This window comes from Oncorhynchus mykiss, chromosome 31, assembly GCF_013265735.2.
Source record: "Oncorhynchus mykiss isolate Arlee chromosome 31, USDA_OmykA_1.1, whole genome shotgun sequence".
NCBI lineage: Eukaryota > Metazoa > Chordata > Actinopteri > Salmoniformes > Salmonidae > Oncorhynchus > Oncorhynchus mykiss.
In genome coordinates, this window is record NC_050571.1 from 8,637,283 (window position 1) to 8,662,216 (window position 24,934).

The following is a 24,934-nucleotide window of genomic DNA, read 5'->3' on the forward strand; positions in this document are numbered from 1 at the left end:
ACAATGTCACAGAGTAGAAGAATGTCAGTAAATATGCTAAAGCTTGAGAAGAACGCTCAACCCGCGAGACGCTTCCCTCGTAGAGTTGAAACACTATTTCCTTTTATTCTCAATCATTTTTTTCAGTACACTTATGCCCTTGTTGTGTGGCAGAATCTATGTAAGAAAACAAACCCGAGGATAGTCAGGCCTTCATTTAAGCAGTAGTCAAGAGTCAAACAAAACAACGAAGATGACAAAATGAGTGAGGACACCAAAACAACTAAAATATTTGGGGGAAAAAAAAGCAAATGAAAGAAGCATTTATTTAGAAACTTTATTTTTTTTAAAGATTTTTACAAAACTTGTATCCTCCAAAGAATGTTCTATTTGACGTTATTAAACCCAAGCCCTGATCACGTGAACACAATATACATGTTGTGAACAACCATTATCACAACCCATTCAACAACCATTTACATCTTTCTCCCGCCAAAAAGCATCTTTCTGTTACCTCCTCTAATCTATCTGGTTAAAAAGGATTTTCTTTATTTGCAGAAAACAAGAAAAAAAAAAAGTTGTATCATGATCACGTTTTGTGATTTGTTAGTTCAGACTGTGCATATGTCTTTTTCAGCAATTTTAGTGGTGTCGGTTGGTCGTTAATTAGTTGTAGTTAGCACCGTTACTGTGTTCCTCTAATTTAGGGATCAGGTGAGCACCTCGTCCCGATAGAGACTCGTTTTCATACTGTAGGTCAGCTGATGAGCTTAGATGACAAGGTCCTGGTCGACGTCCTCTGAAAAACAAAAAAAAACAAGCCCACCATTAACAAGCAATAATGAAATGGCCTGCTATGAACCGTTTCAATTCAAAACCAGACAGTAAAGAAGGAGGACGTGAAGATATGTCTGAAATGGTACCCTATGCCCTATACAGCCCATAGGACTCTGGTCAAAAGTAGTGCACTATATTGGGAATAGGATGCCATTGGCCATAGGACTCTGGTCAAAAGTAGTGCACTATATTGGGAATAGGATGCCATTGGCCATAGGACTCTGGTCAAAAGTAGAGCACTATATTGAGAATAGGATGCCATTGGCCATAGGACTCTGGTCAAAAGTAGTGCACTATATAGGGAAAAGGGTACCATTGGCCATAGGACTCTGGTCAAAAGTAGTGCACTATATTGAGAATAGGATGCCATTGGCCATAGGACTCTGGTCAAAAGTAGTGCACTATATTGAGAATAGGATGCCATTGGCCATAGGACTCTGGTCAAAAGTAGCGCACTATATTGAGAATAGGATGCCATTGGCCATAGGACTCTGGTCAAAAGTAGTGCACTATATAGGGAAAAGGGTACCATTGGCCATAGGACTCTGGTCAAAAGTAGTGCACTATATTGAGAATAGGGTACCATTGGCCATAGGACTCTGGTCAAAAGTAGTGCACTATATAGGGAATAGGGTACCATTGGCCATAGGACTCTGGTCAAAAGTAGTGCACTATATAGGGAAAAGGATGCCATTGGCCATAGGACTCTGGTCAAAAGTAGTGCACTATATAGGGAAAAGGATGCCATTGGCCATAGGACTCTGGTCAAAAGTAGTGCACTATATAGGGAATAGGATGCCATTGGCCATAGGACTCTGGTCAAAAGTAGTGCACTATATAGGGAAAAGGGTACCATTGGCCATAGGACTCTGGTCAAAAGTAGTGCACTATATAGGGAATAGGGTACCATTTCAGATACAGACAATGAAGGCATTTGAATAGTCCAAAGAGGGCCTTGGTCCTCCTGTGTTTGTTTTTTTTCAAGGCAGTAAAATAACGAGTGTAGAACTATGAACGAGGTGTTTTTAAAACTACTCACGCTCCTTGATGCTGAAGCAGTTGGCCCACTCCTCCAGGGCGATGTACTTGTCATTGTCAGCGTCACACTGCTCGAAGAAACGAGTGGTGCAGTGTTCCATGGGGATGAGAGGGGCGCGCAGGGGGGCCAGCTCTGTGTGGGACAGGAACCTACAACACCACAGAACACCTGTTACGAAGCATCTACGCAGGCCTTATAAAGGCGTTATAAAGGCTTTATGAAGGCTTTGTAAGCTATAGTGTTAGACCCTAGAAAAGTATGAAGAGCACCAATGTAGCAATGTCACCTTTTTTTGCTCATAAAACAATACATTCTGCCAATATCCTTTCTGAGACATTTTAGAAATGTTTCAGTATTGAAGTCCTGACTAGCACAGAGTTGAATCAAAGTTATAGCCCAAGCAAGCCTGTATTTATGTGATGTTGAAACAATCCGGCTGAAGCAGAAGACAGGAAACTCTTCTTCTTCTCCTCAACCTACCCATCGACGGGGTGCTGGTCCAGCTGACCGAACTGCCAGTGGACGGGGAAAATGTACATGTTGTAGTTCTTCTCAAAGTCGTGGGCCAGCAGGTCCAGGGAGTGCTCTCCAGCCTGCAGTCTCTTCTCATTCTCATAGATCTTCCTCACCTGCAAGCCAAATAAAACACTTCTTTGCAAACAATCGTTTGCCTAATAATCTTTCGAATAGAAGAAACTGATAAATAAATCCCAGTAGGATTGGAAGCACAAAAGGAGTCGACCTCATAGTGAGAGCAGAATGTAAAATCCTATAATCATATTTTGGTTTATTCATTATTTTCGACCCATCTGCTGAGTTCGGTAAATGAACGTAAGCAAAATTAATTGGTTCTGTGCTGTGTTTAATAATGATTTTGACCCAACCTCATGAGGCAAACGTGCAGTAAATGGGTTCTGTGCAGTAAATGGGTTCTGTGCAGTAAATGGGTTCTGTGCAGTGCATATAGAGTGGCTATGTGGACTTACTCTGAGCTTCTGCTTCTCAGTCAGCAGGTTGTTCTCCTCATCGCGCTCGTACAGGGTGACCAGAACGTTTTTCAGCCAGTCCCTCATACGCAGGGGGAACTCATTCAGCTCAGCATCCATGCAGGCCTCGATGACTGGAGAATAAACAGGAAGGAGAATGAGTTATATGTCAGAGCTGTCCACACAGGGCTCAGTGACTGGAGAATAAACAGGAAGGAGAATTAGTTATATGTCAGAGCAGAGGGCTCAGTGACTGGAGAGACACACAGGAAGGAGAATGAGTTATATGTCAGAGCTGTCCACACAGGGCTCAGTGACTGGAGAGACACACAGGAAGGAGAATGAGTTGTATGTCAGAGCTGTCCACACAGGGCTCAGTGACTGGAGAATAAACAGGAAGGAGAATTAGTTATATGTCAGAGCAGAGGGCTCAGTGACTGGAGAGACACACAGGAAGAAACATTAGGTACGGTCAGAGAGAGAGAAATAAACAGGGAAGACCCAGGAACAGCTGAAGAAGGTCTTGTTTAATGACGTATGGTCCCCAAGGTGCCAAAGGCTTTCATTTAATTAAGTCAAGTAAGTCAGAGTCAGAAAGTTGTATTGCAAGTAGGACATTCAAGTCAAAATCTCCAGTCCTATTTTTCAAACAATTATGGTCAAGCCCTTTGTCATAGAACATAAAACCCACAACTCACACAAAATGTGGCATTTGTGTCCATTGAAATGAATGGTTGATGCGCACAGCCCCATAGGCAATGATTTTGTACCTTCTTGTTTTATCCCGTGGTTGAATACTGTACCTGACATTTAGAGGCCATTAGTTTAAAAAAAAAGTTTTCTTTAAAATGTTCTGCGTCCACAACGTGCAACAACATCATCTCCACCCGTGCCCTTCAGTCCTAAGGTTCACCAACAGTGAGAGATGCATGGGTTTGATTCTGTTTAATGACAGACATTTAGCTGCAGATTCAGCGGTAGTTTGATAAGGGCGGCGATGCAGTGAGCATGCTACAGCCTGCCCTCCACTCTAAGTGTTAGGTTCCTTAAGGCAAAATCATCCCTCTCTTTCAAGCCCATCAATCATTGCCCTGGAGAAGCTTTCAGCTTCAGCTCTAAGACAACATAACCAATCACACTGGGAACGGAGTCTCAGAGGAAAATGTGTCGCTGGGGGATTCTGAAAAAGGTGAAATTGTTTTTGCACTGAATTGAATGGTTGTATTAAAACGTTTTCAATGGTCCCTGTGGGGATAAAATACGTTGAATTGAAATGAATTTAATACAATTCAATCCATGAATGTCTGTAACTATAAAGCATAGCTCACATTTGCATGGCCCGATGTAGTCCAGGTGCAGTTTGTGGCCCTTCTTGGTTCCCTCCAGACTGCACTTCTGGGCAAAGAAGTGGCAGGAAGAGTCGTAGGTTGTGTTGTCGGTGGCGCAGACCTGGAATACACAGATTATATTCATGATATAGTCAGAAATTACAGCATATCAAGAATTAGCCAATGATGTAAATAAGTAGTAGCATTATTGTACAGGTCAAGGTTCTATTAGGAACATAGTTAAATATGAAACATATAGGCCTGCTTGATGTTGGTCTGAACAGATTAGAATATAATTCATATAATGATAACTCACATGCTCAAACTCTCCAACGGCGCCAGGGCAGGTAGTTGGGTCCTGGCAGACACACATGGGGGTGTTCTCCTCATCCACCTCACACACCTTTCCCTTCTTGCAGTGGTGGTTCAAGCAGGGGCCTACGAAGGAATCGGAGAAAATTGTTCAAACATTCTGGAACATTAAAAAATGGAACATATGAAAGTGTTCTTTTCGCCCTTGAATTTAATGCTAAGTTATTCAACAGACAGATATTCCTGGCAGTATTTAGCAGAGGAGTGTGGCGGCGCCCCTGTCAATTAGGAGAAGAGTTTATTTTACGTTTCCAAGAAGCTTACTGGAACCATTGGGTGGAACACATGATGATAGGTCTCTCTTTTTGAGACAGAAGAACTCTGTCATTACCAACGTGTCGTCCCCCCTCTCGCTCTCTCTCTACCATCTAGCCAACATCTCAACGTGTCGCCCCCCTCTCACTCTCTCCACCATCTAGCCAACATCTCAACGTGTCGCCCCCCTCTCGCTCTCTCTACCATCTAGCCAACATCTCAACGTGTCGCCCACCTCTCGCTCTCTCTACCATCTTGCCAACATCTCAACGTGTCGCCCACCTCTCGCTCTCTCTCTACCATCTAGCCAACATCTCAACGTGTCGCCCACCTCTCGCTCTCTCTCTACCATCTAGCCAACATCTCACAGCTGCTGCAAAGGAGCACCGACATACAGCTTCATTTGATTGATGTTTTCACACCTCTACTAAACCTAAGCAGCCTAGAATATATACTAGCCCAAAGATCATCAACTAGATTCAGAGTTTTTCTTGAGTGGATGATCACTGGGGCCTGATATATAAATACAAAAAAAAATTGTAGATTGAAAATTGACCACAAGAAGCCCAAATATATATAATATTTGACTAAAACATAATAATTTTAAACCTTGCTTACATTTGAATGAGATCACATATCTCTAATATGCGTGGGAATACCTTGGAGCAGATTTCCAAAGTTAAAATCAATTGGAGCTGATTTGCTGATTTGTCTTTTATGTCCAACAAATAAAAACATATTTTTTTCATATTTTTTTTCACTCAGATGACTTTGGGGGCCAAATAAAACCACCCTTGGGCCAAATTTGGCCTCCGGGCCACCAATTGGGGAACCCTGTAGTGGCTATTGTGTGTTTAACGTTACAATAATAGCTATACATTACTGTAGCCATGCAGACTGTTAGCGTGGTGAATGTTCCCAATTATCATTGTAATATGTGGTAAACTAGGACTTTTATATAAGTTTCCCTTCACAGAAGGCATTGGGGATTAGGTATTGTTTCCTCACAACGTCTGTCGAGCGACAGTAGTGATTAGTGATTACAATGACTATTGCTCACTCTCAGCGGTGACCTCCTCCTCCTCCTCCTCGACATCGATGGCCTCGTCGAAGTCTCCAGTCTCTACCTGCACCGGGTTGACCCCCACCTCTGGCTGTGCCTGAGACAAGGGCAAGAGAACACAAAACAACACTTCCATATGTTCTATTTCTAATGTTCCAGAATGTTTGAACAATAGAGAGACAGTAGAGTTGGAATCAACACATTTCAAGTTAATATATACCATATCAAAGATGACACTATTTTATATAAGCTATGGGCAATGCTCATAAATTGGTTGCACAATTTTAGTACCAGAAAAGGAAGCTGTAGCTAAATGTCTTTAGATATCAAGCGGCACGGCAGAATGAAGTCTGTACTTCAGACAGGTCTAGACAGAGGTGTAGCAGCCTACAGCTGGATGGGGTGGATAGAGCCTGAGCCACATGTGGTGAAGCCATTAAAACGTCATGGTTTCCTGTCCGTTGTATTTATAACCTGTGGGATTCTGCTCACTCTGTCTCAAGCTACATTATAGAAAAATAGTCAACATTCAAGGGAAAAATCCTCTGTCGCAAAAACGTTTGAGATTAAATTAAATTATTAAAATCGTACTGTTGTTTTCGTTTGTTAACTTGTCAAAAGTGATACATAGAGAGTAAAGAATACATCTACTGTCAATGTTTTCCATCTCTCTGTGTTTTGATTCGTATATCGCTAAATGTTTTTAATCTCTCTGTGTTTTGATTCGTATATCGCTAAATGTTTTTCATCTCTCTGTGTTTTGATTTGTATATTGCTAAATGTTTTTCATCTCTCTGTGTTTTGATTTGTATATTGCTAAATGTTTTTCATCTCTGTGTTTTGATTCGTATATTGCTAAATGTTTTTCATCTCTGTGTTTTGATTCGTATATTGCTAAATGTTTTTCATCTCTGTGTTTTGATTCGTATATTGCTAAATGTTTTTAATCTCTCTGTGTTTTGATTCGTATATCGCTAAATGTTTTTCATCTCTGTTTTGATTCGTATATTGCTAAATGTTTTCCATCTCTGTGTTTTGATTCGTATATCGCTAAATGTTTTTCATCTCTGTTTTGATTCGTATATTGCTAAATGTTTTCCATCTCTGTGTTTTGATTCGTATATCGCTAAATGTTTTTCATCTCTGTTTTGATTCGTATATTGCTAAATGTTTTCCATCTCTGTGTTTTGATTCCTATATTGCTAAATGTTTTTCATCTCTGTTTTGATTCGTATATCGCTAAATGTTTTCCATCTCTCTGTTTTGATTCGTATATCGCTAAATGTTTTTCATCTCTGTTTTGATTCGTATATTGCTAAATGTTTTCCATCTCTCTGTTTTGATTCGTATATTGCTAAATGTTTTTCATCTCTGTGTTTTGATTCGTATATCGCTAAATGTTTTTCATCTCTGTTTTGATTCGTATATCGCTAAATGTTTTCCATCTCTCTGTTTTGATTCGTATATTGCTAAATGTTTTTCATCTCTGTGTTTTGATTCGTATATTGCTAAATGTTTTCCATCTCTCTGTTTTGATTCGTATATCGCTAAATGTTTTTCATCTCTCTGTGTTTTGATTCGTATATTGCTAAATGTTTTTCATCTCTCTGTGTTTTGATTCGTATATTGCTAAATGTTTTTCATCTCTCTGTGTTTTGATTCGTATATCGCTAAATGTTTTCCATCTCTCTGTTTTGATTCGTATATCGCTAAATGTTTTTAATCTCTGTTTTGATTCGTATATCGCTAAATGTTTTTCATCTCTCTGTTTTGATTCGTATATCGCTAAATGTTTTCCATCTCTCTGTTTTGATTCGTATATCGCTAAATGTTTTCCATCTCTCTGTGTTTTGATTTGTATATTGCTAAATGTTTTTCATCTCTGTGTTTTGATTCGTATATTGCTAAATGTTTTTAATCTCTGTTTTGATTCGTATATCGCTAAATGTTTTTCATCTCTCTGTTTTGATTCGTATATCGCTAAATGTTTTCCATCTCTGTGTTTTGATTCGTATATCGCTAAATGTTTTTAATCTCTCTGTGTTTTGATTTGTATATTGCTAAATGTTTTTCATCTCTCTGTGTTTTGATTCGTATATTGCTAAATGTTTTTCATCTCTGTGTTTTGATTTGTATATTGCTAAATGTTTTTCATCTCTGTGTTTTGATTCGTATATTGCTAAATATTTTTCATCTCTCTGTGTTTGAATTAATACACGACACTATTGCTAATTTGCTCCAACCTGTGAAAGTGTCTACTCACTGGGCACAGACGTCAATTTCACGTCCATTCCATGTTGGTTCAACGTAATTTAATTGAAATGATGTGGAAACAACGTTGATTCAACCAGTGTGTGCCCAGTGGGTATGTTCACATTGTGTGATGTTGTTTCCCCTCCTAAGCACACCTGTCCATAGAAATCTGTAAACAAGTTAATGACCTTACCTCCTCACCGACGTCATCAATGATGGGCTCCTCCTCAGTCTGAAATGGTTAAGACGATGGTGTTATCATTGTTTGCCACACACACACACACACACACACACACACACACACACACACACACACACACACACACACACACACACACACACACACACACATCAAAGGGACACTTACAATGGAAGCGGTGAATGCCTGACCAGCTAGGCACAGGAGGAAGACAATCCACACCCTCATCGTTCAGTCTAGAGAGAGACACAAAGAGGAACATTTTAGTGCACATTACACACATTCAACTCAACTGATGTCGGGTTGATAACGAGGTGCAGTTGAGGTCATACCTCCGTTCCAGTTTACCGCCTGTCTAGAGCAGCGCTATGCACTGTATTCTTATACATGGTGTACAAAGTGTACAGTCCAGACATTTACTCAGGCGTGGTCAAACAAGTCATGCAGGGACAAAAACAAGATGTTACTCCAAGAATCACAAAAGGCTCATGGGTAGCGGTTTGGTTCCAGACAAACCGTCCACTGTCCTGTCTGATTATAGGGGGATAGATATGTTCACATTCTTTGTGGATAGCTCAAATGACTGTCTTAAATTCACTCACCGGAGCTGAATTCAGTCTCCTGTTCGACATTGTATTTCCAACTAGTAAATAGATACTTAGAAAAGTAATGTTGAATGTAGTCTAGTGCTAGTAGTCTACAGTATTACATATGAGGTCTACTTGAGATTTTTTAGTGTAGACTTGGATCACAATCCACCTTCTTTTAAGGACAGGCATTTCACATTTTTGGAAATGTGACTTTTCAACCTTTACTCACCCACTCCAAAATATTGATATTGATCAATGAGATTCCAACCTATTTTCACATTCTCAAAAAGACAGTCAGAAGTTAGTTGAATTCCCAATGTGTAATCCCTATGCTTTCTACCATTCTAATGCAATGGAAAAACAATGTAGGATTTTTGGTTTAGTTGGCATCTACAGTTGAAGTCAGAACATTATATACACCTTAGCCAAATACATTTCAACTCAGTTTTTCACAATTTCACAATAACCTGTCTATAGGTCAGTTAGGATCACCACTTTATTTTAAGAATGTGAAATGTTAGTGACGGTGAATCTATTTAGTTACTTAGAGCTCTCTGATCGTAGCACATTGGTAGTAGTCATTGACAACTATTCTAGCTAAGCTGGGCTGGGTTAAAAACCTGGATGGAAGACCAAAGGGTAGCAATATATAGATCAACTCTCCAGTAGGAGGTGCTGTAGATGGATCAACTCTCCAGTAGGAGGTGCTGTAGATGGATCAACTCTCCAGTAGGAGGTGCTGTAGAGAGATCAACTCTCTAGTAGAATGTGCTGTAGATGGATCAACTCTCCAGTAGGAGGTGCTGTAGAGAGATCAACTCTCTAGTAGAATGTGATGTAGATTGTGCTGTAGATGGATCAACTCTCCAGTAGGAGGTGCTGTAGATAGATCAACTCTCCAGTAGGAGGTGCTGTAGAGAGATCAACTCTCTAGTAGAATGTGCTGTAGATGGATCAACTCTCCAGTAGGAGGTGCTGTAGATGGATCAACTCTCTAGTAGAATGTGCTGTAGATGGATCAACTCTCCAGTAGGAGGTGCTGTAGATAGATCAACTCTCCAGTAGGAGGTGCTGTAGAGAGATCAACTCTCCAGTAGGAGGTGCTGTAGATGGATCAACTCTCCAGTAGGCGGTGCTGTAGATAGATCAACTCTCCAGTAGAAGGTGCTGTAGATGGATCAACTCTCCAGTAGGAGGTGCTGTAGAGAGATCAACTCTCCAGTAGGAGGTGCTGTAAATAGATCAACTCTCCAGTAGGAGGTGCTGTAGATAGATCAACTCTCCAGTAGGAGGTGCTGTAGATAGATCAACTCTCCAGTAGGAGGTGCTGTAGATGGATCAACTCTCCAGTAGGAGGTGCTGTAGAGAGATCAACTCTCCAGTAGGAGGTGCTGTAAATAGATCAACTCTCCAGTAGAATGTGCTGTAGATAGATCAATGTATTCTCCACGTAGATTCCATGGCACATTATGCTGACAAATTACGTTGAAACAACGTTGATTCAACCAGTTTTTGCCGAGTGGGATGTTCCCTCTCCACGCTGGCTTATTTGTCTATGGTATTAAAGAGCAGCAGGACATTTTTTCTGTTCTATATGCTTCCCTTCCTGTTTAGTCCCATTACATCTGTTCTATATGCTTCCCTTCCTGTCTAGTCCCATTACATCTGTTCTATATGCTTCCCTTCCTGTGTAGTCCCATCACACCTGTTCTATATGCTTCCCTTCCTGTTTAGTCCCATTACATCTGTTCTATATGCTTCCCTTCCTGTTTAGTCCCATTACACCTGTTCTATATGCTTCCCTTCCTGTCTAGTCCCATTACATCTGTTCTATATGCTTCCCTTCCTGTCTAGTCCCATTACACCTGTTCTATATGCTTCCCTTCCTGTCTAGTCCCATTACACCTGTTCTATATGCTTCCCTTCCTGTCTAGTCCCATTACACTTGTTCTATATGCTTCCCTTCCTGTTTAGTCCCATTACATCTGTTCTATATGCTTCCCTTCCTGTTTAGTCCCATTACATCTGTTCTATATGCTTCCCTTCCTGTTTAGTCCCATTACATCTGTTCTATATGCTTCCCTTCCTGTCTAGTCCCATTACACCTGTTCTATATGCTTCCCTTCCTGTTTAGTCCCATTACACCTGTTCTATATGCTTCCCTTCCTGTCTAGTCCCATTACACCTGTTCTATATGCTTCCCTTCCTGTTTAGTCCCATTACACCTGTTCTATATGCTTCCCTTCCTGTTTAGTCCCATTACATCTGTTCTATATGCTTCCCTTCCTGTCTAGTCCCATTACATCTGTTCTATATGCTTCCCTTCCTGTCTAGTCCCATTACATCTGTTCTATATGCTTCCCTTCCTGTCTAGTCCCATTACACCTGTTCTATATGCTTCCCTTCCTGTTTAGTCCCATTACACCTGTTCTATATGCTTCCCTTCCTGTCTAGTCCCATTACATCTGTTCTATATGCTTCCCTTCCTGTCTAGTCCCATTACATCTGTTCTATATGCTTCCCTTCCTGTCTAGTCCCATTACACCTGTTCTATATGATTCCCTTCCTGTCTAGTCCCATTACACCTGTTCTATATGCTTCCCTTCCTGTCTAGTCCCTTATACCTGTTCTATATGCTTCCCTTCCTGTTTAGTCCCATTACATCTGTTCTATATGCTTCCCTTCCTGTCTAGTCCCATTACACCTGTTCTATATGCTTCCCTTCCTGTTTAGTCCCATTACACCTGTTCTATATGCTTCCCTTCCTGTCTAGTCCCATTACATCTGTTCTATATGCTTCCCTTCCTGTCTAGTCCCATTACACCTGTTCTATATGCTTCCCTTCCTGTCTAGTCCCATTACACCTGTTCTATATGATTCCCTTCCTGTCTAGTCCCATTACACCTGTTCTATATGCTTCCCTTCCTGTCTAGTCCCTTATACCTGTTCTATATGCTTCCCTTCCTGTTTAGTCCCATTACATCTGTTCTATATGCTTCCCTTCCTGTCTAGTCCCATTACACCTGTTCTATATGCTTCCCTTCCTGTTTAGTCCCATTACACCTGTTCTATATGCTTCCCTTCCTGTCTAGTCCCATTACATCTGTTCTATATGCTTCCCTTCCTGTCTAGTCCCATTACACCTGTTCTATATGCTTCCCTTCCTGTCTAGTCCCATTACACCTGTTCTATATGCTTCCCTTCCTGTCTAGTCCCTTATACCTGTTCTATATGCTTCCCTTCCTGTTTAGTCCCATTACGTCTGTTCTATATGCTTCCCTTCCTGTCTAGTCCCATTACACCTGTTCTATATGCTTCCCTTCCTGTCTAGTCCCTTATACCTGTTCTATATGCTTCCCTTCCTGTTTAGTCCCATTACATCTGTTCTATTTGCTCCCCTTCCTGTTTAGTCCCATTACACCTGTTCTATATGCTTCCCTTCCTGTGTAGTCCCATTACATCTGTTCTATATGCTTCCCTTCCTGTTTAGTCCCATTACATCTGTTCTATATGCTTCTCTTCCTGTTTAGTCCCATTACACCTGTTCTATATGCTTCCTTTCCTGTTTAGTCCCATTACATCTGTTCTATATGCTTCCCTTCCTGTTTAGTCCCATTACATCTGTTCTATATGCTTCCCTTCCTGTCTAGTCTGACACGACTGCCGAGTGCTGAAGCGAGTAGCGAGTAAAAATGGTCTGTCCTTGGTTACAAAACTCACTACCGAGTTCCAAACTGCCTCTGGAAGCAACGTCAGCACAATAACTGTTTGTCGGGAGCTTCATGGAATGGGTTTCCATGGCCGAGCAGCTGCACACAAGCCAAGCGTCGGCTGGAGTGATGTAATGCTAGCCGCATTTGGACTCTGGAGCAGTGGAAACGTGTTCTTTGGAGTGATAAATCAAGCTTCACCATTTGGCAGTCTGACGGACGAATCTGGGTGTGGTGGATGCCAGGAGAACGCTACCTGCCCCATTTCATAGCGCCAACTGTAAAGTTTGGTGGAGGAGGAATAATGGGCTGGGGCTGTTTTTCATTGTTCGGGCTAGGCCCCATAGAGCCAGTGAAGAGAAATCTTAACGCTACAGCATACAATGACATTCAGCACCACAATGTCGCAGTGCACAAAGCAAAGTCCATACAGAAATGTGGAAGAACATGACTGGCCTGTACAGAGCCCTGACCTCAACCCCATAAAACACCTTTGAGATTAATTGGAACTTTGACTGCAAGCCAGCCCTAATCGCCCAACATCAGTGCCCATCCTCACTAATGGTCTTGTGACTGAACGGAAGCAAGTCCCGTCAGCAATGTTCCAACATGTAGTGGAAAGCCTTCCCAGAAGAGTGGAGGCTGTTATAGCAGCAATGTTCCAACATCTAGTGGAAAGCTGACCAAAAGAGTGGAGGCTGTTATAGCAGCAAAAGGGGGGGACCAAGTCCATATTAGTGCCCATGATATTGGAATGAGATGTTCGACAAGCAGGTGTCCGCATACTTCTGGCAATTATATGAGTGACCTTTGTTTGGTCGGGAACTCTGGATGTGGAAAAATACAGTGACTCTGGCAGAAGTTACAAAGGATGACGTCTTCAAATACTGTGAACAAGGAAGGTTCTCTCTACTTTGAAAAATGAAAAAAATATGTTTGTTTTTTTCTCACTTAGAACTTGGACCTCCACCTCTAACAAACATATAGCTAGGTCGTATCTGAGAGGAAGCTAGCGATGTGAAAACAAAAACACTGCTACCAGCTTCAAGAAATGTCTATATTTAGCTTGGAGGTTGTACTGTGTTGCCAAACTTCCTATCTAATGATATTTTAACATATTTATACTTAGTCTTGTTTTCAGTTCAGTGGGAGGATGACTGACGTAACAGCAAAACAAATGATTTTATTTGGAAAGCGGTGCTCATAGTCAAACAGGGTAGAGGAAGAGGAAACGGCTGTGGAAATAGGCCCCTTTTCAGCAGGTATTTCATTTAGAGGTTTGTTGGGTTGGGGCGTAAACTAAACTGGGAGGGAAACAGCAGATCTTAACGGTTTTCAAAGAGTCTTTGAAGGCTGCAGGATTAGGGAATTCTTTCTTCTTCTTCAGGGTGATATAACCGGTGGTTAAATGGTTTGGAAAAGAAGCCTGGTGGCTAAAGGGGGACTAGTGCCTCAGTCTCTGTGTATGTCGGTCAGAGGAGGACCTCAGCATGGTAAATGGACAAACATTTACCGGCAGTAAATGTACATTTTGAAAAACACTGGAAAAGTCCCTCTCAAAGACTCAACGCACTTTAGAACTCATGCACTTACTTAGAGAAATAAAATATAAAACAATTCTAAGAAATATATTAAATTAAATCTAGTCGTACGGCGTTAGTCTTGAGAATTATGCTAACAAAATATTTTCTGAATGAGTGGTATTTCTCTGGACAGCTAGGCCCAATGAGACACATGATGCGAACAGGTAACAGATGGTATGGAGCCTTTCACAAGACACACCTGTCCATTGCATTTAAGAACCTTTACTGCAATCCTCACAATATGTCAAATGTTGAGAACCAATTCCAGAACCTTTGGGTATTTTCATAATGTATATCCCTATCGTTATGTTGTTGTTCTTTGAATAGCAAGCTAGATACATGTAAACCATCTTCTACCATGCTAGGTACATGTAAACCATCTTCTACCATGCTAGGTACATGTAAACCATCTTCTACCATGCTAGGTACATGTAAACCATCTTCTACCATGCTAGGTACATGTAAACCATCTTCTACCATGCTAGGTACATGTAAACCATCTTCTACCATGCTAGGTACATGTAAACCATATTCTACCATGCTAGGTACATGTAAACCATCTTCTACCATGCTAGGTGCATGTAAACCATCTTCTACCATGCTAGGTGCATGTAAACCATCTTCTACCATGCTAGGTACATGTAAACCATCTTCTACCATGCTAGGTACATGTAAACCATCTTCTACCATGCTAGGTACATGTAAACCATCTTCTACCATGCTAGGTACATGTAAACCATCTTCTACCATGCTAGGTACATGTAAACCATCTTCTACCATGCTAAGTACATGTAAACCATCTTCTACCATGCTAGGTACATGTAAACCATCTTCTACCATGCTAGGTACATGTAAACCATCTTCTACCATGCTTGAAATGACACCTTTGACAACAAATCAAAGTACTTCATCTGAGGGGAAAAAAATCTCAGGAGGAGCAAATCTCAGGAGGGGCAAATCTCAGGAGGGGTTAATCTCAGGAGGGGCAAATCTCAGGAGGAGCAAATCCCAGGAGGGGCAAATCTCAGGAGGGGCAAATCTCAGGAGGGGCAAATCTCAGGAGGGGCAAATCTCAGGAGGGGAAAATCTCAGGAGGGGAAAATCTCAGGAGGGGCCAACCTCAGGAGGGGCCAACCTCAGGAGGGGCCAACCTCAGGAGGGGAAAATCTCAGGAGGGGCAAATCTCAGGAGGGGCCAACCTCAGGAGGGGATAATCTCAGGAGGGGCTAATCTCAGGAGGGGCTAATCTCAGGAGGGGCCAATCTCAGGAGGGGCCAATCTCAGGAGGGGCCAATCTCAGGAGGGGCCAATCTCAGGAGGGGCCAATCTCAGGAGGGGCCAACCTCAGGAGGGGCAAATCTCAGGAGGGGCCAACCTCAGGAGGGGAAAATCTCAGGAGGGGCTAATCTCAGGAGGGGCAAACAAAAGAGGTTTTGAAAAGATTTTCTTTTGACACCCATGGTCTATTCCTAACGCATGGGACCTATAAGCTACACAACAGAGAGAGGGAGAAAAGTCAAGGACTGATATATGGAGTCTATGTAACCCAAGTTAAGACTTAGTTACCCGACCCGTTTAAATCATCCCTATCCCACCATCACATCTCTCTTTCTTTCTCTCTTTTCTCACAGGGTCAACCTTAAAGCAGTGGGTTGAAACATGTGACTAAGATATAAAATCTGAATGGAATTCCTGAGTCCTATAATTTAAATGTGTGTTAAACCCCTTTCGCTGTCATTCTCTCTGGACTTAACTCCTCTCAGTTGGTCTACTGGCCCTAAACACACACCTGTCTCACATAAAAAACTACCAACAGTTTCCTAATTCTCCAGTTAAATAATTTAACAATTTACCACAAGCTCTGATTGGCACAAAATCTGTGCCAATCAGGTGTTTGAGTTCGTAAAGTTTGCTCTAAATGTTTTTTATTTATTTTTTAAATATGTGCATCCAATATATTTCACACTAAAGTCTGACCTGGTGTGGTAAACAGTATGTTAGTAATTTACTATGTAACACAAAACGCTCTTGTCATCTACAGTGGGCTAGTCAGTCTGCAACACTGTATACAGGCCTTCAGACCCTCATCTCGCTAGCTGTACTGGCACGGAGCCAGAGGAGTGTCGCTAGGCAATACGCTCCGGCTTCCGTCTACCTCTCCTCCTCTCTCACACACCCATCCCCTTGTTTCCATCCCCTTGTGATTTTGTACATTTGCTTAGTGGTTGAAGAAGTGAAGGAGTGAGATCTGGCGTTCCTAGTCTAGCTAACACGCTATGGTTAATTCCGCTGTTTGTTTTTTTTAATGCTGACTCAAGAGTTAACATGTTTTCCATTTCCTCGTCAGACTGTTGGTGAAGAGATGGCATGAGCACAATAAACTTCCTTCCTGTCCAGGATTAGAGCTTTCTTAGGGTTGCCATGCAGCCAATCCAAAATATCCACAGTCCTTTCTCTCTTTCTTGACCTAGTTTAAACTTTGTACTCTGCACAACAATAGCTACCCTTCAGCACATCGAACCAAACAACACATTTTATTTTCAGAAATGCGACCTCCTCTCACACTAAGTGAAAGACAGTTTAAAAAAAAAAGTATTTTGTATTCATCAATAGGCAAGAGGATATGTGAAGAAAAAAAACATTCCATGAACAGTTTGTCGTTCTTTAGTCGTTAACTCAAACCTGAATACTTCACTCAGTTCACTGCTAAACTGAAAAAAAGACAAATAGATCCTATAAGGCCAGCTTTGATTTCTCAACGGGTGAAATGTGCTTTTCCTGAAAAGCTGACAACTTCAATACATGATGGAATTTTTTTTTAACATTGACTAATAACCTAATAGAGTTATATTCTTGTACAAAACAAAAAGGCAATTGAGAATAAATGTTTTTCACTTTTCTTTGTTTTAAAGATATGTATTTGTGTTCAAAGTTGCAGTAATTCTCAGGCAGAACAATGGACAGAGAGTGTGTTATGTCAGCCTTTCTGTGTGAGTTTGTCAAACTCAGAGGCTATCAGAACACACATCTGCAGGATCTCACAAAGAGCCTAAACAGCTGGTGGGGATTGTCATGGTAACACGCATTCCTGTTGATGGAAGTAGTTGGGAGTGGAGGGAGGGAGGGAGGGATCTGTGTTGAGATTGCTCCTCTCTCTCTCTCTCTCTCTCTCTCTCTCTCTCTCTCTCTCTCTCTCTCTCTCTCTCTCTCTCTCTCTCTCTCTCTCTCTCTCTCTCTCTCTCTCTCTCTCTCTCTCTCTCTCTCTCTCTCTCTCTCTCTCTCTCTCTCTCTCTCTCTCTCTCTCTCTCTCTCTCTCTCTCTTTCTCAATTCAAGGGCTTTATTGGCATGGGAAACATGTGTTAACATTGCCAAAGCAAGTGAAGTAGATAATAAACAAAAGTGAAATAAACAGTAAACATTACACTCACAGAAGTTCCAAGAGAACAAAGACATTTCAAATGTCATATTATGTCTATATACAGTGTTGTAGTGATGTGCAAATAGTTCAAGTATAAAATGGAAAATAGATTAACATAAATATGGGTTGTACAGAATTTTGTTCTTCACTGGTTGCCCTTTTCTTGTGGCAACAGGTCACACATTGTGCTGCTGTGATGGTACACTGTGGTATGTCACCCAGTAGATATGGGAGTTTATCAAAATTGGGTTTAACATAGCCTGTCTTCTCTTGAGAGCCAGGTCTGCCTATGGCGGCCTTTCTCAATAGCAAGGCTATGCTTACTATTTCTGTACATAGTAAAAGTTTTCCTTAAGTTTGGGTCAGTCACCGTGGTCAAGTATTCTGCCACTGTGTACTCTCTGTTTAGGGACAAATAGCATTCTAGTTTGCTCTGTTTTTTTGTTAATTCTTTCCAATGTGTCAAGTAATTATCTTTTTGTTTTCTCATGATTTGGTTGGGTCTAATTGTTGCTGTCCTGGGGCTCTATGGGGTCTGTTTGTGTTTGTGAACAGAGACCCAGGACGAGCTTTCTTAGGGGGCTCTTCTCTAGGTTAATCTCTCTGTAGGTGATGTCTTTGTTATGGAAGGTTTGGGAATCGCTTCCTCTTAGGTGGTTGTAGAATTGTAGAATTGAATAATTAGCGGGTATCGGCCTAATTCTGCTCTGCATTATTTGATGTTTTATGTTGTGCACTGAGAATATTTTTGCAGAATTCTGCATGCAGAGTCTCAATTTGGTGTTTCTCCCCTTTAGTGAAATTTTTGTTGGTGAGCGGAACCCAGACCTCACAACCATAAAGGGCAATGGGTTCTATAACTGAGTCAAGTATTTTTAGCCAGATCCTAATAGGTATGCTGAATGTTATGTTCCATTTGATGGCATGGAATACCCTTCTAGCCTTGTCTCTCAGATCATTCACAGCTTTGTGGAAGTTACCTGTGGTGCTGATGTTTAGGCCGAGGTATGTGTAGTTGTTTGTGTGCTGTAGGGCAACGGTGTCTAGATGGAATTTGTATTTGTGGTCCTGGGAACTGGACATTTTTTTGGAACACCATTACTTTTGTCTTACTGAGATCTCTCTCTCTCTCTCTCTCTCTCTCCCCTTCTCTCTCTCCCCTTCTCTCTCTGTGTCTCAACTAAATTCGAAAGGATTAATTGCCATGGGAAACATATGTTTACATTGCCAAAGAAAGTGAAATAGATAATTAACAAAAGGGAAATAAAACAATCAAAAATGAAGAGGACACTCACGAAAGTTTAAAGGAGTAGATACATTTTGAATGTCACATTATGTCTACATACAATGTTATAACAATGTGCAACTAGTTAAAGTACAAAAGGAAAAGTAAATGAACATAAATATGGGTTGTATTTACAGTGGTGTTTGTCCCCCCCCCCCCACCTCTCTCAGGCTTTGTCGAGCCCCATCCCCCTCCACCACCCCTCCAAGTAACTATGTGGCAACAATACTTGTGTAAAATTGTGCTGTTCCAATAGCGAATGTCAGAACTAGTTCCTCTGCCGTCTGTATACTTTTCACAGCTTTTCCATGAATGAAAAGGTCTGGGTAAATCATTTGATTATAACTTTTCTATATTCTGTTGAACTAAATATTCTATTGACAATATAGTTTCAGAAGAAATATTTACTCATTTCAAAGTTTGCACAAAAAAAATGGTTCAATTTTGCACCATGATATATTGTAACTTTCAAGGTGTGGTCAAGCAAAAAACCAATTAATTTCCTGCACAACTTGAATATAACCACAGGAAAGCCTCCAATCACTGTCGTTCAGGTTAACACTCTGACATACTATCACATAGTTCAAGTATCACAGCAACTCAAAACAGAGCACCACGTTTCCAATGCAACATTAGTTGAGAAGTCCTTACTGACTAAGTCACAGCAAGTCATTGAGGAGGATGCTCAGTCTTACCTTCAGAACACCAACAAGCAGAAAAGCCAAAGGAGAAGTCAGCTGTCAGAGAGGACTAAGACTATCTAACAGCTACACAAGTTCACACAGAAGACATTTGCTGTGGGCAGGCTCAGGCAGACCCCCTAACCCCGTCCCTTCCTCAGAGGGTGGGACGTCTGACAGACGCTCCTAAATTTAACTCTATGCTCCCTTCTAGACAGCAGGAACTCCCAAGGTTTATGGATTCTACAGGGGCCTATTTTGCTTTGTAGTTGTTGTTTTTTTGGGCGGATCATCCACATGCATTTCAGAAGTGACTCCAATTTTGTGACATTTTAGCATAGCAATAGAAGACGTATAGCCTTAATTAAAGACAGTCATATACGGCAGCTGTCGTTTTATAGCATTTGCACTGTTATATAATGTTTTAATGTATACAAGGACAGGGCCTACATGTTTAATCATGAATTGTTGTAGGAACATTAGCTTGCAGAACCTCTCTTGAGATTAAGCTATTCCTTATGGCAGATATTTTACTACATTTTACTTGGCAGTGAAAACATTTGAAACCATGAAATCACTCCTTGTTTCAGCTTCTATGTTGTCTGGAACAGCTGCGAAACCGGAGACTTCTACTGACTGTAATTGCTATGACGTAACTGACCAGGGTCATGTCATCTTGGTTCACCCCTAACTAATTAGGCCCTAGGGGTTTCCTTCCTCAGCATGATACACACATCTACTAGATGACATTTGACAGTGACTCCACAGGCCAAACAATATAACGAGGCTGCTGAAACTCACAACACAGCCATTGTCAAAGATATGTTTCACTCTCAATTCCAATGTCAGGTTAGATAAGATATTGATTCATATTACTGTTTCTATAAGGTTAAAAACATAGTTTAAAGATTTTTTTTTTTTTTTATGTTTTAGAAAATAACATAATTTCTCAAAAATCTCAAAGGAACAAATTGAGAGCTGTAGAGATGAGTAATCCTATGGGCCCCTGCAACCATTTCTTTATCATTGGGGGAAGTCAGGGCTGGTGAAACGTGGAACCATCAGACAGAAATAATCAAACTCAAATCCACATTTTTTTTGTGAGGTTTTACAGATACATATATATATATATATATATCGGATTGTGCGTCTCTGTGGTGGATTACTAACGTCTGTTTCCAGTCAGACCAGTGTGAAGCTAGAACAACATCTGGATCAGACAAGGGGAGAAAAAATAGCTGCAATGCAACGTGGCATTTTCCATTCTGGCCGGGAACATTCTTAAACCCCAAGCCCAATGCATGCGATGGAGAGAGAGAAAGGGGGCGGAGTTAAACGGAGTCTCACGGTTCCCAGTAGACGTGGCAGCAGTGCTGTCTGTACAGGCTGCCGTGTCTGAAATGGCCCCCTATTCCCTATGCGGGCCCTGGTCAAAAGTAGTGCACTATAAGAAATAGGATGCCATTTCGCACACAGCCTATATCTGAGGCAACAAGTCCTCACAGAGTCAGTTATACAGAAGGGCTGTAATCTAGTGTATAAATGCCATTACAGTTTGAAAATTGAGATTCCCAGCTGCCTGCCTGCAGTGTGTGAGCCTCAGATTACTATACAGTATACACCTCAAAATGATTATCTGAGAAAGAAAGAATAAGTTGGCAAAAGTTGGCACCAATCACTTATAGACAGATATTTATAGCAAGGTTTCCATTCAATTGGCGACAGATTTGAACATGAATATTCGAGAATCCGTAGAAAGAAAAGATGTGATATGTTTCCACCAGCGATATGTTTCCACCAGCGATATGTTTCCACCAGCGATATGTTTCCACCAGCGATATGTTTCCACCAGCGATATGTTTCCACCAGCGATGTGTTTCCACCAGCGATATGTTTCCACCAGCGATATGTTTCCACCAGCGATATGTTTCCACCAGCGATATGTTTCCCCCAGCGATATGTTTCCACCAGCGATATGTTTCCACCAGCGATATGTTTCCGCCAGCGATATGTTTCCACCAGCGATATGTTTCCACCAGCGATATGTTTCCACCAGCGATATGTTTCCACCAGCGATATGTTTCCACCAGCGATATGTTTCCACCAGCGATATGTTTCCACCAGCGATATGTTTCCACCAGCGATATGTTTCCGCCAGCGATATGTTTCCACCAGCGATATGTTTCCGCCAGCGATATGTTTCCGCCAGCGATATGTTTCCACCAGCGATATGTTTCCACCAGCGATATGTTTCCACCAGCGATATGTTTCCACCAGCGATATGTTTCCACCAGCTGGACTTGTTGCAGATAAAAGTCAGTGAGTGACAACAGAGTGCACACAAAATGTATTTTTTTTTTGCTTAAGTTTTCATGTACCGAATAAAAATGGAATGTTCAATGTGTTTCCATGGCATTTTCACCTCTATCGATAGTTCCGTCACAAAAGCGGTTGCATTAAATAGCAAATGTGGCAACTCTGGTCTTGGTGCCTGCGCTCTAGCCAACCGCTGGCAGATACAGTGCTGTGTGGGTAGACTAGTTCAGTTTATTATGATCCCAGTAGCTACTGCACATGCTGCAGCTGCTCTTCCTGGGGTCCACATAAAACATACAAATACATGCCAAAGTTACAGAATTATACACCGAACAAAAACTGTAAACACAACATGTAAAGTGTTGGTCCCATTATTCATGAGCTGAAATAATAATAATTTATTTACATATGCACAAAATGCTTTATTTCTCTTAAATTTTATGCACAAATTTGTTTACATCCCTGTTAGTGAGCATTTCTCCTGACAGGTGTGGCATAACAAGAAGCTGACTAAACAGCATGATCAATTCACAGGTGCACCTTGTGTTGGGGACAATAAAAAAGCCGCTCTAAAATGTGCGGTTTTGACATATAACACAATGCCACAGATGTTTCACGTTTTGACGGCGCGTGCAATTGGCATGCTGACTCCAGGAATGTCCACCAGAGCTGTTGCCAGAGAATTTCATGTTAATTTCTTTACCATACACCGTCTCCGTTGTTTTAGAGAATTTGGCAGTACATCCAATCGGCCTCACAACCACGTACGTGTATGACGTTGTGTGGGCGTGCGGTCTGCTGATGTCAACGTTGTGAACAGAGTGTCCCATGGTGGTGGTGGGGATATGGTTTGGACTGGCATAAGCTATGGACAACGAACACAATTGCATTTTATCGATGGAAATTTGAATACACAGAGATACCATGACGAGATCCTGAGGCCCATTGTCGGACCATTCGTCCACCGCCATCACCTCAAGATAACACACGGCCACATGTCTCAAGGATCTGTACACAATTCTTAGAAGCTGAAAATGTCCTAGTTTTTCCATGGCCTTCATACTCACTAGACATGTCACCCATTGAGCATGTTTGGGATGCTCTGGATCGACGTGTACAAACATTCCACAGGCCACAATCAACAACCTGATCAGCTCTATGAGAAGGAGATGTGTGACCACCATTTGCCTCCGCATGAGGAGTGTGTAATAGTAATCAGTAGTGTAAGTGAGTGTTTTGCATGCATGAATGTGATAATGCAGGGTGTTGAAAGGTGCCAAAGCAAACAACCAAAAGGCCACCAAGATACACAACAAAATCTGTAAAGGTGTCTGCATGGAGAGAGTCTCCTCCATGAATGTGGAAGTGGTCTATTTATCCTGGGAGACAACTGGCCCAGCATTGTCATCTACACTGCGGGAGTCCTGCCGAAGCTGGATTAGCTTCCCGGTGGCCTCTCGCCTGGAGAACGAGGCATCGAAAAACCTTCCTCACTTCTCCTACGAACCCCTCCAGAATAACGCATATGACCAGCTGTTGTTCCCACACTGCAGTAGACCAGGTGAGAGCCCCCCGGACATCAGCGTGATGAGGTAGGCAATCTTGGAGTGATCCGAGGGGAAGGAGGAGGGCTGAAGCTCGAAGACGAGGGCACACTGAGCTAGGAACGCCCGACAGGTGCTCGGCTCTCCATTCAAGCATTTCGGAGGTGGTAAGCAGGGCTCCCGAGAAGGTGGAGTGACCGATGAGACAGCGCTGCTAGTAGCTGAATCGCTGAGGAGCTGTGGGATTTCCTCCAGATAACCCGTGGAATTGCTCCAAACTGTTCAACACCCGGTTCTGGAGTTCAGCCAACATTTGAACCCCTCCACAAGGCCACGAAGCAATTCCTTATGCATACCGATGGTGGTTCCCTGGGTGGAGATGGTGTTGCACAGCTGGCCCGGGTCTGATGGGTCAGTCATGGTCAGTTCGTACTATCAGGTATCAAGGTAAGACCCAGATGCAGACCGTGTCGAAGTAACAATGTTTATTACAGCAACAGGGGCAAAGGTACAGGAAGGCAGGCATGCTCAGGGGCAGGCAGAGTGGTCAGGCGGGCGGGTACAGGGTCAGGACAGGCAAGGGTCAAAAACCAGGAGGACAAGAAAAGAGAGACTGGGCGGAAATCAGGCGCTGACAGAAAAACGCTGGTTGACTTGACAAACAAGACGAACTGGCAAGAGACAAACAGAGAACCGAGGTATAAATACACAAGGGATAATGGGGAAGATGGGCGACACCTGGAGGGGGGTGGAGACAATCACAAAGACAGGTGAAACAGATCAGGGTGTGACACTATGTAAATCCTTCAGCATAAGTGAATTAGTAAAGTATATTAACTAAATCCTTCAGCATGAGTGCATTAGTAAAGTATTTTAACTAAATCCTTCAGCATGAGAGAATTAGTAAAGTATATTAACTAAATCCTTCAGCATGAGTGAATTAGTAAAGTATATTAACTAAATCCTTCAGCATGAGTGCGTGCCACGGGGGAACTCGACTGAACATGAAATGCTGCTAGGAGCATCAAACATTAAACGCCTCAGCTCCATTTCCTCTATAGAGTCACACTGAGTCTTAAAACGATGACTAGTGCACTGCTAGGGACAGAGGCCCTTTTTATATGATAGATGTAAGGCTTTATGCTAACCTTTGATCAAAACGACACCCTAAACGGCCCTGGTCAAAAGTAGTACACTACATTAGGGAACAGTTGGCATTTGGGACGCAACTCCAACAACAGCATAAACACGGACTGGAATAAATCACAGCCTATGGGAGTTAGTTTAGGGTTTTACTCTTTAGTTAAAGTGTAAATGATAGGTCCTTGTGTGTCCTCTGTTTGTCCCTCTGTGGTACATAAGGTCAATAATCCATAAGGCTTTTGTGAACACCCACAAGGATGACCATGCAGGCTAATGGAGCCCTATGCACGAATGTTGTTATGCACAATGTTTTCCTGCCCTTAATGCTTTCTTTGTTCATGCTCCGTGGCTCT

The 24,934-nt window shown here is 41.9% G+C and overlaps 1 protein-coding gene across 1 annotated transcript; it reads right to left on the reverse strand.

Annotated features, from left to right (window-relative positions):
• Positions 1–305: 305 nt before the first annotated feature.
• On the reverse strand, positions 306–19,663 carry sparc (secreted acidic cysteine rich glycoprotein). The gene is given in 10 exon segments (NM_001124702.1): positions 306–778; positions 1,856–2,004; positions 2,336–2,484; positions 2,842–2,975; positions 4,170–4,290; positions 4,486–4,607; positions 5,857–5,956; positions 8,306–8,344; positions 8,480–8,547; positions 19,594–19,663. Coding segments are annotated over 9 exon segments (903 nt in total). The 5' UTR covers positions 8,540–8,547; positions 19,594–19,663; the 3' UTR covers positions 306–749.
• Positions 19,664–24,934: the final 5,271 nt, after the last annotated feature.